This window comes from Tursiops truncatus, chromosome 8 (assembly GCF_011762595.2).
Source record: "Tursiops truncatus isolate mTurTru1 chromosome 8, mTurTru1.mat.Y, whole genome shotgun sequence".
Taxonomy (NCBI): domain Eukaryota; kingdom Metazoa; phylum Chordata; class Mammalia; order Artiodactyla; family Delphinidae; genus Tursiops; species Tursiops truncatus.
The window spans coordinates 102579287-102593943 of NC_047041.1; the positions used below are offsets into that span (position 1 = coordinate 102579287).

The 14657-nt window shown below is 58.7% G+C and overlaps 1 protein-coding gene and 1 long non-coding RNA gene across 9 annotated transcripts in view; one reads left to right on the top strand and one right to left on the bottom strand.

Annotated features, from left to right (window-relative positions):
• PC (pyruvate carboxylase) overlaps window positions 1–14657 on the bottom strand; it is a 106645-nt gene that overhangs the window by 13609 nt on the left and 78379 nt on the right. For 4 of the 8 annotated variants that reach the window (XM_033861177.2, XM_033861175.2, XM_033861176.2 and 1 more), the window contains 10 exons: window positions 12737–12952; window positions 9050–9185; window positions 8750–8934; window positions 8189–8354; window positions 7951–8096; window positions 7711–7828; window positions 7270–7421; window positions 5303–5421; window positions 2882–3044; window positions 572–754 (listed from right to left, as the gene is read on the bottom strand). In XM_033861177.2, the coding sequence (XP_033717068.1) occupies window positions 572–754; window positions 2882–3044; window positions 5303–5421; window positions 7270–7421; window positions 7711–7828; window positions 7951–8096; window positions 8189–8354; window positions 8750–8934; window positions 9050–9185 (1368 nt within the window). In that variant the 5' untranslated portion in view covers window positions 12737–12952. The remainder of the gene's footprint in view (window positions 1–571; window positions 755–2881; window positions 3045–5302; window positions 5422–7269; window positions 7422–7710; window positions 7829–7950; window positions 8097–8188; window positions 8355–8749; window positions 8935–9049; window positions 9186–12736; window positions 12953–14657) is intronic. The other 4 variants (XM_033861182.2, XM_033861180.2, XM_033861181.2 and 1 more) reach the window with 1 other exon arrangement.
• On the top strand, window positions 12401–13662 carry LOC141279417 (uncharacterized). Its single transcript, XR_012333625.1, has 3 exons — window positions 12401–12479; window positions 12558–12810; window positions 13528–13662. It is a non-coding gene; the product is annotated as an uncharacterized lncRNA (long non-coding RNA).

Genomic DNA, 14657 nt, shown 5'->3' on the forward strand with positions numbered 1-14657 from the left:
CCCACGTGCTTTTTCAAAACGCTTCTGCACCCTCAGAGCACCTGCCAGACACTGTGGAGCATGTCAACAGGTGAGGGGAATGATGTGGGGCTGAGAGAGGACAGCGCTGCCCATGCGCCCCAGACCCAGCGCCGAGCCTGGACGCAGCAGGGCTGGAGCAGCCGAGGAGAGGGCGGTGCGGAGGGGCCGTCAGCCACCCAGCTCCCCGTGTACCGTGCGCAGGGCCGTCAGCCACCCAGCTCCCCGTGCGCAGTGGGCAGGGGATGGTGTCCTCAGCACGGGAGAGCATCCCCCGGGACTCTCAGGTGAGGAGGAGTGGGTCTGCCAGGCCGCCACCCTCCACAGGGGGCTGGGCAGCGTGATCTCCGAGGGGCAGAGCCCCGTCCTTCTGCCCCTCCTGCCTTGCAGAGTGTCTGACGGCAGCGTCTGCCCAGGGAGTGCCCGCAGCTACTCAAGCAGCGCTGGCCTCAGGGACAAGACAGTATGTGGCTGTGATTCCATCTCCAGCTATACACAACTGACAGGGCCTGACCGAGAGGCCAATGGGCATCTCGGGCCTGCAGACTCTCACCTTCACGCCTCGGACTCTGAACTCGGCAAGGGCTCTGCTCATCTTCGTGGCGGCCGTGGGGTGGTCCTTGCCGTGGGCGATGACTTTGACCAGCAGGGAGTCGTAGTGGGGGGAGATGACGGCGCCTTGGAAGGCAGAGGCGTTGTCCAGGCGGATGCCCATTCCCTCCCCGCTCCGGAACACCTGCGGGGAGAGGCCAGCATGGGCCGGCAGGGTGCTGAGGGCCGTGCACAGGTGAACCCCAACTCTGGCTTGTCAAGTTCTTACTTTCTGCCAGCAAACCCAGGGGCACCCCACCGTGTGGAAGAAGGGCCACAGTCACCGCTCCCTCCTCCCCAAGAGGAGAAAGGGGGCAGGACAAGGGATGGGGAGGGCGTGCCCTGCCAGCCCCAGGGCTTGGCGCCTAGCACTCAGGGCTGATGCGGAGCCTGCAGGGCACGGAGGGACCAGGGCAAGCCGGCCAGATCCCACCGACCTGCCACCCCGCCCGCCTGACCAACCCTGTTGCTTTTCAGGTTCATTCATTCCACAGCATGTGTGCCCGCCTCGTGCCAGGTAGTGGAGACAGAGCAGCTAAAACAGAGTCCCCTGCTCGCAGGGGGCTCCCAGCCTGCTGGGCGAAGGGGGCAGACAAACAAATGAGGAAACACACAGGCGGGTGACAAGGATGCTGCAGGACGAGAGCAAGGCAAGCGGAGGCAGGCCAGGGGGCCAGGGGGCGTATAACATACGCAGTGACAGGGAAGGCCTCCGTGTCCCCCCACCTTCCCTTCCTTCCAAATGGGAGGAGCCAGTGAGCGGATGATTAATACTAGGAACAGGGAGCCAGGCCAGATGCAGGGAGACACACAGGAGCCCACGGGCCCAGGAAGGGAAGCAGAGAGGGAGGGTCAGAGAGGCGTCATGGGGATGCACGGGGGCCCCAAACGGTCGGATGCGGGGAGGGGGGCCACGGCACGGGGACAGGGGCTTGGGGCGTGAACCACTGTGGAGGGGGAGGGAGAGCCTGCACCCGGGGCAGGCGACCCATGTGCGGCACAGGTCAGGGAGACGGGACGGGAGAGACAGCCGGGGGGGCTTGGGACACACGCTGCACCGTATTTCCGCGTCTGAGGGACACAGGCCCGTGTTCAATAAAAAGGAACTCAATAAAATATTTAAGGGTGACCACACAGCTGTGAGCAGGAACTGTCAGCTAAAAATATTCTGCGGTAAACTAGGCTCAGAGGAGCCAGGCCCCGGAGGTGGAGGTGCAGCAAGGCAGCGCTGTGTCTCCGAGCTGCCCCTTCCCGGCCGAGGGCAGGGAAGTCGGGGCCGCTCAGTGCATAGCACTCTGGCCTTGGGGCTGGCCCCCACCTATGGACTTGGACCCTTCCAGAAACGCAACTCCGGCAGCAGCTCTGCCTCAAGCCGAGCAGCTCTATGCGGCTTTCAGAATCCAGACAGCTCCCCTTCCCTCCCCGGCCACCCCACATCACTTGTCTCAGGAACTCAGGGTCTGCCTCAAAATCACCCTCGCCCTCCTCCCTGGACTCCTGCACGCATCCTGCTTCCTCAGAGGCTCGGGCCAGATGGGGAGCAGTAAACCAGCAGAGCCTGTGACAGCACTGCTGACGTGCAGGACTGGAGGTATCCTTAGCTGGTGGCATGAGACAGGACCAGGGAACAGGAGTCCCAGCAGGCCAGAGGGCGCCTGCCTGCAGCGGGCCCAGAGGCTGGGGTGGGAGGGGAGGGGAGGGAAGGGGAGAGAGGAGTGCCCAGGGGAGGGGCAGGGGAGCCCGCCCAGGCCCTCTCTCAGCCCCTGACAGGCAGAGCCTGCCTCTGGGTCTCCTCCCTGGCCCCCTCCATCTCCCCGACTCCCTCATTCATCCCTGATGGGTCCCTTGGCCCAGCCCGTCCCCTCCACTGAGACATAACGGGCCCCAATCCCTTGCTGCACCCAGGGTCTCCCTCAGACTGAAGGCAGGACAGAGGCCAGCAGCGCTGCTCGGTGGGCAGTGAAGCTTTGGATTCTTGTGACACTTTGTTCCCAGGGACCGTGCACTTGGCACCCAGCTGGTCTGCTTCCTATTCCACGTGATCCCCCCCGCTGGCCTTTCCGGCCTGTGCACATGGCCGTCTCTCCCCGGGAGTGCTCTCCCCTTTAGTCCTGGACAGTGCCTGGCTCCCACGTACTCTCAGCCAGCTTCCTGTCAGCTCAAGCCAGGGGCCTCCTTCACTGCCGGGCCCACAGGCTCCCTCGTGCCCCCTGGAGAAGCGTCTGCAAGCAGGCCGAGACTGGTGGCGGGCTCAGCGGGAAGGCGGCCCTACCTCAATGCGGCCGGTGTCCGGCTGGAAGCTGCGCGAGGGGTCCTCAGTGGTGACACGGCACTGGATGGCACAGCCGTTGATGCGGATGTTCTCTTGCCGCAGGCCCAAGTCAGGCAGGCTCCGGCCCTCGGCCACGTGGATCTGGGCGTGGACCAGGTCCACACTGCAGGATGGGGGAGAGGCAGAGGAGGGGGAGAGCGTGAGGCAGGGGATGGGCAGGGCAGCCCCGGCCCCGCCGCCCCTGCCGGCTGACCCTTCGGCAGCCTCCTCCCAACCAGACTGGGCTGGGAACCCGCAGAGTCTGAATGAGGAGAACGCGGCAGCCGGAGGGGTGGCTGAAATATTAGCATCTACCTGATCTTGCACCCCCTCGCAAACTACTCCTCCCCACGCTCTGCCCTACTCCTTCCCTGGGGTCTCTCTGTCCTCCTGCCTCCCCCAAACCCTCCCTTGGCCAAGCCTGGATCTGAAGACTCAGACCCTCATTCTTATGAGTGGTATGTGCCACAGGGTGTGTGCTGGGTGGGGCTGGGGGCCAGTTTGCAAGACGACAGGGTTAGAGTGAAGGCCAGGCTTGCTGAGATGGGGCCGCAGCTACTGGAGGGTCCACACCGGTGGGTGCCATCGCGGTCAGGATCCCACCCTCCCAGGACCTATGTTGCAGCTGGGCCCGTCCCCAAGAAAGACCCTTCAGAGAAGATCTCACAGTACAAAGCTCTCCAAATGTGTCTGGTTTTCTAAGCACACCCTCGCTGACTGCCATGCTCCTAAGGACAGCAACAAATCTAAGTGGAACGGCTGTTAAAAAAAACTCAAGGTTTTAAATTTATTGTCACCGAGGCTTATGATAAGGACGGCCTGGGAACTACTGCCCTGGCGGATCTTCCTCAGCGTTTCGCATTTCCTGCTAAACCACTCCACAGCAGTGAGGATGACTACCATGCACCGCCGTGTCTATACCGCAGACCATGGCTGTGCTCTTTCCAAGCTTCACCTCCACGGTAATGCTCTGGGAGTCACTGTCATTCCCATCAGAGGAGGAGCCCGAGGGTCAGAGAGGCTGCAGCCCACCCAAGCTCTACGCAGCTAGTGACTCGGGAGGAAGCTGCACCCCAGTCTGTGTCTGTCTGACATAAAACCTCTGCTCTCGAGCAAGCAAAGACTCCCGTCCTTAGCAGAACAGGCTCCGAACAGGCTCAAGATTGACGACAATTTTACAGCAACGCAATGGGGAAAGTCTCACGGGGCCAGAGGGCGAGGCCGGAGCATGTGCCTCAACTCAGCCTTCACCTCGAGCGAGCAAGGACCCTGAGGCCTTCCGTGCACCTGCCGGGCAAAGGCAGGCGCCCCAGCAGCATCCTCAGTCTCAGGTGGGGTCAGGGGTCGGGGAAGGAACTGTCCGAAAGGTTCCATGGTGAGATGGACTGACCCAAAGCTAGGGTGTAACACTTGAAAGGCTCAATGTATGTATTTTGAAACCATGAAAGGCCATATTAATTGTTTATAAAATGGGCAGGTTTTTTTGGAATGTCTCTACGCAATGCTTGTGGGAGAACAAATTGGAACAAGGGGTCTCGAAGGCTCTTTAGGTGAGATGTTGCTTATCCATTGCTCAGGTAATCCTACTGAAGGTGTCTGTCCTCAGAACTCTTCAGAGAGGTGGGCAAAGATGTAGGCCCAAAGATGTTAACTGACACACCCTTAATAACTACAAAAGCCAAACAACCTGATTGTCTAAAAATAGAGGAATATGTAGATAAGTTATAAAATACCCAGAAAATGGAATAGTGTGCAACCACTTAAAGTATTTGGAAAGAATGGGAATGCCTTAGACAAATATTAAATTTTAAATGTAGAATAAAAGCTCTATACAAAACATCTCAGTTGTGTCAAACTACTTATGTAGTAAATAAAGATGGAAAGAAACCAAAAGATTTAGTGTGGGCGTAGGAGACACAGCACAGGGCTGGAGACGACCAGCTGTGTGACCTTGAGCAACTCTCTTAACCTCTCTGAGCCTCAGTTTCGTCATCTGAAAAATGGGGTTGATTGGCACCATCTTCCAGTGAGGTCATTATGTGCAGCACACATCACAGCGTGCCGGGAACCTCCTCAGCATCCCGTTTCTGAGGGGTGGGGTTCTGAGTCATTTTTATTTGCTCCTTTGTACTAATTCTTACAATAACCATGTAATGCTTTTATAATAATAATTTTCATAAAAAGTAAGTACCTGGATCCCTAAACATTCTCTACCAGTGGACATGAGCTGAGCTCCCGCTGCCCACTCCCTAGGAACCACCTGATGTGGATTTCGCACAAGATGGGGGAGACGCCCCTTCCCAGTACTGCTCCCCGCCGTTTGCAGCCACGGGCTGGTCACGGAGGCTGCCCCTGCGTCACTGGGCTGACCCCTGTGCTCACTCGGTGATCTCCTCGGTGACGGTGTGCTCCACCTGCAGGCGCGAGTTGACCTCAATGAAGTAGTGCTTGCCGTACTTGTCCACCAGGAATTCCACCGTGCCCGCGTTCTCGTAGCCCACCTGTGGGGTGGCCTCATCAGCAGGGGCGCAGTGGTGGGAGCCCGATGGGGATGCAGGCTCACCCACTGGGCTGGTTCCATAACAGAACAGACTGCGGCAAACCCTGCCCCAACCGATGGCAGGCAGCCCACCAGCCCTGCCCCCGGGAGGCGAGAGCCCAAAACCCACAATGGGCCCCGGCCTGGACATCTTACCCCAGGCCTCCGCAGACACCTCTGAGGGCTGCACACAGCTTGTCCGGGTGAGACATGAGCAGAAGCTCCTGTCTGGCCCAGACGGTGCCCTCTACCCAGCAGCTCCTCAGCTTTTGGGCACAGGCCCACCTGTGCACACCCTGGCCTCTCCTGGACCCTTCTTCTTCTTCGAGGGTCTTCAGAAAGTTCCCCTCTACTTTACTCCATCATCACTTCTGGCCACTACCCAAAGAGATGCCATTTGAGAGGAACCAACAGATAAGGCTCTAACTCAAAATACAAGCCTAATTCTAGCTTCACTTCTGGTCCTACCAAAACCACAAACTAGACTTCATTCAGCTCCCTCAAATCTGTTCTGGAAGGAGACACAGCATAAGCCAATAAATAAGACCAAACTCAAGGCAAGAATAGTCCTCTTATAAAGGAACCAAAATCTCAACTATAATCAGACCCTAATCAATGCTGCATGTTAGCCGTGGCTGGCTTTCCATTTGGGGAAGGTTACAGAAGCGTCCATGGTCCGTGGGCGCGGGCTGCCTGAGAGCCTGAGGGAGCTAGGGTCTGGAAGGAGAGCGGGCCCAGGGGCCCGCCTGGCAGCCGGGGAGAGCAGATCTGAAGAAATGTCCACTCGGGCCTCTGGGATGGGGAGGCAGAGGCGGGGGTAGGATGCCTGGCCTCTGAGTGGGGGTGGGGTCAGGAGGGCCCCAGCGGAACAGAGAGCAGGGCCCCTGCTGCAGCCTGGTCACGTGTGGCAGGCACTTTCCTGGGCCGGCCTGGGGAAGTCACTCCATATCCCTGCAGAGCAGAGACAGGCGGAGGAGGACCTGGGGAGCAAATGGGTTGCAATAGATGTGATGTAGGGGACAGTTAAGAGTAAGCGAGGGGCTTCCCTGGTGGCCCAATGGTTAAGAATCCGCCTACCAATGCAAGGGACACGGGTTCGAGCCCTGGTCCAGGAAGATCCCACATGCCACAGAGCAACTAAGCCCGTGTGCCACAACTACTGAGCCTGCGCTCTAGAGCCCGCGAGCCACAACTACTGAAGCCTGCACGCCTAGAGCCCGTGCTCTGCAACAAGAGAAGCCAACACAATGAGAACCCCAGGCACCGCAAAAAAGAGTAGCCCCCGCTCGCCGCAACTAGAGAAAGCCCACACGCAGCAACGAAGACCCAGAGCAGCCAAAAAAAAAACAATAAGTGAGGAAGGAAGAGATGCCTGAATACTGTTCTTTAATCTTAACAGATCCCACTGACTCCCATTTCCTTTGTTCCAGGGGTTCGCTGGTGCTGCGCAGAAACTCAATCTGTGCAGAGGGCACTAAGGAGGGGCCGGTGGCTCTTTCCCTCCTCCTCTCAGCCTTTCTGGTCTCCAGGCTTGGCCTCTGGGCCGAGCGCCTCTGCGGCTGCAAAGCAAGGATCCCGAGGGCCCCGCATCAGCCCTCAATCCTCCTGCCCCCGTCCCGGAGCTGGTCACCCTGGGCCTCCCTGCTCTGCAGCTGCTGGCCACATCTGGACCCCAGTGACCGCTGGCTGTGAGGCTTATGCCAGCAGGAGCTCAAAGCAAGCCTGCAGGAATGGGCTCCTTGTCTCCACATGGGGAGGAGCCCGTGCCCTTGGCTTTCAAACTCTGTCCCCGAGAGCCCCTGCCCTTCACCTGCTTTGCAAGTTTGACAGAGTCACTGGTGAGCCGGCTCCGAAGCTGGGGGTCCAGGTGGGCAGCAGGGGCGATCTCGACCACCTTCTGGTGCCGCCGCTGGATGGAGCAGTCTCGCTCGTACAGGTGCAGGATGTTCCCGTACTGGTCCCCTGGGGTGGAGGTAGACTGCGCTCAGCTCCTCCTGGGACCCAGACACCCCCGAGCTGCTGGCGATCCCCACGCAAGCACTGTGGCCGCTCGGCACGGCTCCCAGCGGTGGCTCAGCCAGGACAGAAACGGGCACAACGGAGGCCTTGGGCCCGACCAGCACGGCCCCACAGCCCGCCTTCCTGGGGAGGGCCTTCCTGAGGGAGAGCCCCTGCAGCTTTCCCCAAGCCAGAAGGAGCGGGTCCTTGGCAGCCGCCTCGCGCTGTGGCCCCGGGAACACGCCCCACTCACCCAGGATCTGCACCTCGATGTGGCGCGGCTTCTCAATGAACTTCTCCACGAAGAGCGCCCCGTTCCCGAAGGCGGCCAGAGCCTCCGAGTAGGCCCGGGTGTAGTTCTCCTCCAGCTCCTGGGAGGGCAGGCGAGGGCCAAGGAGACAGTGGGTCCCAAGCTCTGCCGTGCGCGGCCCCGCCCGCCCCCAGCACCCCAGTCCCTCTGCAGGTGGTCTCCCAGCCCTCCGCATCTGCTCACCTCGTAGCTCTGCACAACCCTCATGCCGCGCCCCCCGCCCCCATAGGCGGCCTTGAAGATAATGGGGAAGCCGTAGGTGTTGGAGAAATGGTGAGCCTCGTTCAGGGAAGTGATGGGGGCATCTGTGCCGGGGACCACGGGGACACCTGTTGGGAGACGGGCAGGTCAGGCCGAAGCCCGCCAGCAGCGCCCCTGCCCCAGACAGCCCCCTCAGGAGCTGTGTGGCCCCCATGCTCACCTGCAGCGATGGCAATGGCCCGGGCTTCCACCTTATCTCCCATCTTGCGGACCACCTCGGGGCTCGGCCCAATGAACCGAACCCCGGCATCCTGGCAGGCCTGGGCAAAGTCTGCTCGCTCTGACAGAAACCCATAGCCAGGGTGCACGGCATCCACGTTGTTTTCCTGGCGGGGGGTTGGTGGCGTCAGAAGAGTGGAGCTCACCTCAAAGCCCTTCACACAGGCCCGCCCAAACCCTGCAGCCCTCGCGCCTGCTCCCCCGCACTTGCTCCATTCATTCACTCACTCACTCATTCGCTCACTCACTCATTCACTCACTCACTCACTCATTCACTCACTCATTCACTCACTCATTCCCTCACTCACTCATTCATTCACTCACTCATTCCTTCACTCACTCACTCATTCACTCATTCCTTCACTCACTCATTCCTTCACTCACTCACTCATTCGTCCCTTCACAGGGACTCACTGCCAGCAGGGTCAAGTTTTGCGGGGGGCAGACACAGGACCCAGGCCTGGCCCTCAGGAGGCCCCCAGCCCAGCCCAGCCCCGCTCACCTTGGCCACCTTGATGATGTCTGGGATGTGCAGATAGGCCTGCACCGGGGCGAGGCCGCGGCCGATGAGGTAGGCTTCGTCAGCTTTCTGTCGGTGCATCTGGCCAGTGTCCTGCTCTGAGTAGACAGCCACGGTGCGGATGCCCAGCTCCGTGCAGGCCCGGAACACGCGGATGGCGATCTCGCCTGGGGCCGGGGGTGGGCAACAGGATGGGAATTTAGATCCCCGGATCCTAAGAGACGCAGAAAAAGGGGCAGGGAGCTGGGGCAGGGGCTGGACACTGGCTCCCGCTGTGCTCACCTCTGTTGGCCACCATGACCTTCTTGATGGGCTTGTACTCCAGGCGCCGGACACTGGGCGAGGCAGCGGGGGCAGTGGAGGTTCGGCGGATACCTAGGAGCCTCAGGCCCCCACGGATAGTTTGAAACTTCAGCATCTAGGGAGGGAAGTCATGGCCAGGTTAGAGAAACCTCAGCTCGGAGGGTCCCCGGGAAGAGCGGGGGTCCCGCGCCAGCCTCCCAGCAGCCCCGCGTGAAAGCCAGCACCACTGTTGCCTCGATTCCTCCCTGCGGGGCTGAGTAACTATAGGGAAGGGAGCAAATTCACACCCAGATGGCACCCCAAGTTTACCCTCATACTCTAATACTCACTATAATTTCTAAAGCACCGCACTTCAAGCTTTTAAAGCAATTTCAGAGACGAGCCAGCAGCCCTGCATGACCACAGTGTGTAATGTCAGTGTCCCCTCTGCTGGGCACAGCTGTCCAGGCAACCCCAGACTTTAGAACCTTCGTGCCCCACACTGACCCCTGCGTCCCTCCCTCAGGGTTCCGTCTGGCTGGGCAGGGAGGGTGACAGTGGATCTCCCCAGGAGCGAACCCGCATCAGTGTGCTCTAGGGAAGCACAGCCTCTACTTGGTTAAAATGCAGATTTCTTCAAACTGCAGAAACCTTTCTTGCTACAAGGGCTACTAAGTAAATTAGTCATGAAACCCAGCTGAGGGCCAGTGAAATGGGCCAGTCACAAAAAGACAAATACAGCATGATTCTGCTTAGATGAGGTCCCCGGAGGAGTCAAATTCACAGAGACAAGACAGTGGGAGTGGGGGGGCCAGGGGATGGGGGTGGGGTTGGGGATTGTTTAAAGGGGACAGAGTCTCAGTTTTGCAAGACGAAAAAGTGCTGGAAATGGCCGGTAGTGATGGTTGCACAACGATGCGAAGGTACGTAACGCCAGTGAACGAACCATACGCTTAAAGATAGTTAAGATGCACCTTCTGTTACATCAATACACATTTTATCACAATAAAAGTAAATTGAGGGCAATTTACATCCCAGAATGTAGAACATCTTCAGAGGTCAACCACCGCCTCATTTTACAAATGAAGAAAACCAAGGCCCAGGCGAGCTTTAAAAAGTGTGTTCAAAGTCACACAGCTGTTACAGCAGAGCCCAAACTGGCATTCGGTCCTTTACCCTTGCTCCGGTGCCTTCATCCAGCTAACCACGTGAACTATTTCTCAGTAAAGGTTAAATGCTTGACTCAACCATTTTGTTTTAAGAAGCATAAATATATATATATATATATTTATATATAAAAACCTCAGCATCATATTATGGCCAACAAGACGGATAAGGGGAAATAAAGACCAAATAGAAAGACAAGAGAAGAAAAGAAATAAGGAAATAAAGAGAAGAAAGAGAGAAGAGGGAAGCCCTCAGACCAGGGGAGAGAGGGCAGCCCGCCGAGCATCAACCCCGCCAGGCACAGCGCCAGGCGAGGGCGTCGAGAACAAGGCAGGAAGGCCTCGGCGCTCACAGGAGGTAGACCCAGGGAAGGAGAAGAGAAAAGGAAAAAAACAGACAGAAATAAGGTCCTTTCAGATCATGACTAGTGCCCCAAGGGCAAGAAAACAGGTAACATTTTGTGAATTACCGGGCGGGGGGCTGGATATTAAGTGGGCCTCTCCGAGGAGGGCACAGACGTGGGGACCTAAATGCAGGAAGCCGCAGCCACACACAGATCTGATCTGCAGGGAACGCACCCCAAGCACAGTAACAGCCACAGCCAAGGACCCGAGGGAAGAAGGAGCTGGGTGTGTCCAAGAAAGATCCGGTCTGACAGCTGGGGGCAGGGACCCCACGGCTGAAGGTGAGACGGGCCAGGCTGCCGAGGCCTCTGGGTACGTCCGCCTCTCACCCAACACGGTGGTGGAGGGCACGACCTGCTGTGTGTTTGGAAAAGATGCCTGGGTTGAGAGCAGCGAGGATGGAAAGAGGGTGCACGTGTGGGGCTGTGCAGGGGCTGAGACAGAAACAGCACCTCTGACTGGGGGGACAGAGGGGGTGGGGAGGTATCTGGGATACAACAGGCTAGATTCGCTGAGACCCACTGTGGAAGATGAGGGGAAGGAAGAAGCCCAGGATGGGCGAGTGGAAGTGCCTCCCCCACCTCAGGAGAGACCAGACTGGGGTTGGGAACGGGCTGCCAAAGAGGTCAGAGCCAGGCAGGAAGCCTGGGTGCTTCAGCAAAAGGGTGGGGTTGGAAGCCCTGGGCCTGGGGTAGATTTGCTGGGGACAGAACAGTCAAGACAGGAGGGCTTCCCTGGTGGCGCAGTGGTTGGGAGTCCGCCTGCCGATGCTGGGGACATGGGTTCGTGCCCCGGTCCGGGAAGATCCCACATGCCACGGAGCGGCTGGGCCCATAAGCCATGGCCGCTGAGCCTGCGCGTCCGGAGCCTGTGCTCCGCAACGGGAGAGGCCACAACAGTGAGAGGCCCACGTACCGCAAAAAAAAAAAGAGAGTTGTGGTGGGTGCACCAATGTTGAGTCTGGATGAGGAGGAAAGCCAGGAAGCGCCGTGGGGCTGGGGCAGAAGCTCTCGGGAGTTGAGAGCCAACAGGGGCAGAGGCGAGGGCGGGCAGTGGGCGCCCGGGGTCCCACCAGCAGTGCGAATGTCAAGGGTGGGGAAGCAGCCTCGCTGGGCTCTGGCTCATCTTCTAAAATGGAGCACACAGTCCTTACTTATTAATACAAAGTGGACGAACCTGGCAGACACCCCTGTACGTGTCATGCAGGTTAACATCACCAGCAGGAAACGGCCATCACATGCCTCCTGACGGGCGGCCAAGAAGGACCTGCGGGTGTTCCTGCCACAGATGCCCAGCCTGAGTCTAATCGGGAGCCAACACAAGGCAAACCCAGACTGAGGGACGTTCCACCAAACCACTGGCCTGTACTCTTCACACGTGTCAAAGGTCATGAGGAACAAAGACTAAAGAACTTCCAGGTTAAAGGAGACTAAAGAGCCAGAACAATGAAATGCACACGTGCTCCTGGATTGGATCTTGGATTTCAGCTGCAGTAAAGGACATTAGGGGGACAACTGACAAAATTTTAATGAGGTCTGTACGTTAGAAACGAGTATTGTGTCAATGTTAATTGTTGTACTGCGGTAACTTTAGAGAATATCCTCATTCTTAGGGAAAAAACACTTAAGTGTTTAGGAGTTTAAGGGCATCATATCTGCAACTTACACTCAAATGGTTCAGGGAAAAACATGAGAATAATGAAGCAAACGTGGTCAATGTTTGGGAAACTGGGGTAAGGGGTGTGAGAGAATTCTCCGCACTGCTTCCGCAGCCTGTCTGTGGGTCTGAAAGAAAGAAGCCATGCTCCAGCTGGCGCCGATGGAGAAGCGACCCAAGGGAGCCCCCGGGACCCGCTCACTGTGGGTGCCAAGTACCAGCTGGGCCTCAGAGTGGAAACATTTGACTCCCACACCTTTCTGAAAGCCAGTGAACTTCAGATGCTATCCTGTTATCTCCCCCTCGCAGGTCTACTGGCAGCACCTAATCCTCTGCACCGGCTTCCGGATTCAGACACCCACCCACTAGGAGGGAAGCGCTTGCCCAGCGGAGCAGCCAGAAGCAAGCAGGCCCTGGCGGTCCATGGCGCACACCCCGGGAGCAGGTGTGGGATGCAAACCTCGCCCGCGTCCTGGGCACCAGATGCCTGCTCTGCTCAGGGCTGCAGGCGGGATCTTCCTCACTTATCTACAGGTGAGCAGCCTTACAGCTGGTACCACTGGCACGGAGACTCTCCATCCTCCAGGGACGTCTCAGCTATCTCCAGGGAGGCAGGCTCTTTTCTCCCGCTTGGGTGGGTTTACTCCTGAGGACGCCTTAGGCACTACGCATTGTCCTGTGGATAAACAGACATTTCTGTCCTGTCCCCAACCACACATGCCCCAATCCCTTTTCCAGATAAAGAAAGAGATCCCTGGAGGTTATGCCCCCGGGCTGGGTGCCAAGTGCCTCCCTAGCTCAGTCAGCAAACAAGGGAGTCTGAATTATCCGGCCTTAGAGACCCACACACATTTCTGCATTTGACCCTCACACGTGCTCTAGACAGCAAGGGCTTTCCTGGCGTCCCACTTTACAAACCAAGAAACCAGGGTCTGGGCACTGGGTGGTGGAGGTGGGGAGTCTCTGAATGCCCCGGAGCCCCCTGTCCTGTGCAGACGGAAGCAAACATCGGCCTGGACTTGAGACCTGAGCAGACCCTGGGGTGCGGGAGTGAGCAGGCAGATGTTTATAGAAGGGGAAAGGTCACGGTCCTTCGCTGAAGTCAGAGCAGTGGAAAAAGTGGGCAGAGGGCAGCCACACGCACCGGCTGGCAGCCCAGTGTGAACCTGGAGTCAGCAGGCCTGGGTCTGGGCACCTGAGGCCTCATTCCCTCCTCTGTGGAAGTGGCCAACACCACCCCAACCTCGGCAGGTCGTCCTGGGGATCACTGAGCGGGGGCCCTGAGTGCCATGCCTGGGCGATGAACGTGGCCGCCATCGCCATCTTCCCACTGGCCTTTCCTCCCTGATGAGTGCGGGGCACGAGAAGGAACCCCCGGCTCTGGTGCCCACACCCGCAGGGCTCTCATTCCCGCCCCAACCAGTGATGCGGCCACCCGCCCAGTGGCTCTCGCCGGACAAGGGCCGGAACGTGCACCCACAGAGAGCGGACCGCATTCTCGGGTGGGAAGACCTGCACGTGACAAGGGAGCCCTGGGGCACTCACCCCACACCAGCCAGGCACCCAGGGCTGCTTCTTCCCAGGGAGGCCACGCCATCTGCTCGGCCTGAGTCAGTGGCCCAGGGAACAAAGTTGTCCCGCCCCAGTCTGCTGGAGGCAGGGACGGCTGCCAAGGCTGAAACTGGCGGAAGGGGTGCCCCGGAGCAGGGGAGGCATGGAGGCTGGGTCACGCAGGCAGCAGGAGCTTCACAGCCCAAAGCCTGCTCCCCGATCCCCAGGGATAGGGAAAGAGCACGAAGGAGGTGTTCTTTTTTAAAAAAATTAATTAATTAATTAGGCTGTGTTGGGTCTTCCTTGCTGCGCGCGGGCTTTCTCTAGTTGCGGCGAGCAAGGGCTACTCTTCGTTGCGGTGCGTGGGCTTCTCACTGCGGTGGTTTCTCCTGTTGCGGAGCACAGGATCTAGGCGTGCGGGCTCAGTAGTTGTGGCACACAGGCTCAGTAGTTGTGGCGCATGCGCTTAGTTGCTCCGTGGCATGTGGGATCTTCCCGGACCAGGGCTTGAACCCGTGTCCCCTGCATTGGCAGGCAGATTCTTAACCACTGCGCCACCAGGGAAGCCCGAAGGAGGTGTCCTGAGGCAGGACACCAGCCGGGAGCGGGACAGCGGACTTCCTGCTGCCCCTGCAGGTGAAAGGCACAGAAACGTCAGCCAACAGGCAGAGTGGGGTCTGGGGAGGCTGGTCAGACGGGGCCCTCGTGGATGCCCGAGGGCACAGGTCACACTGCCCCTCAGAGCCTAGACACAGCCCTGTAGCTCAGTTCCCAGCTTAGTCACAAGCGACCCCCACCCCCTGACCCCGCAAAGCCACGCTTGGGTCTTG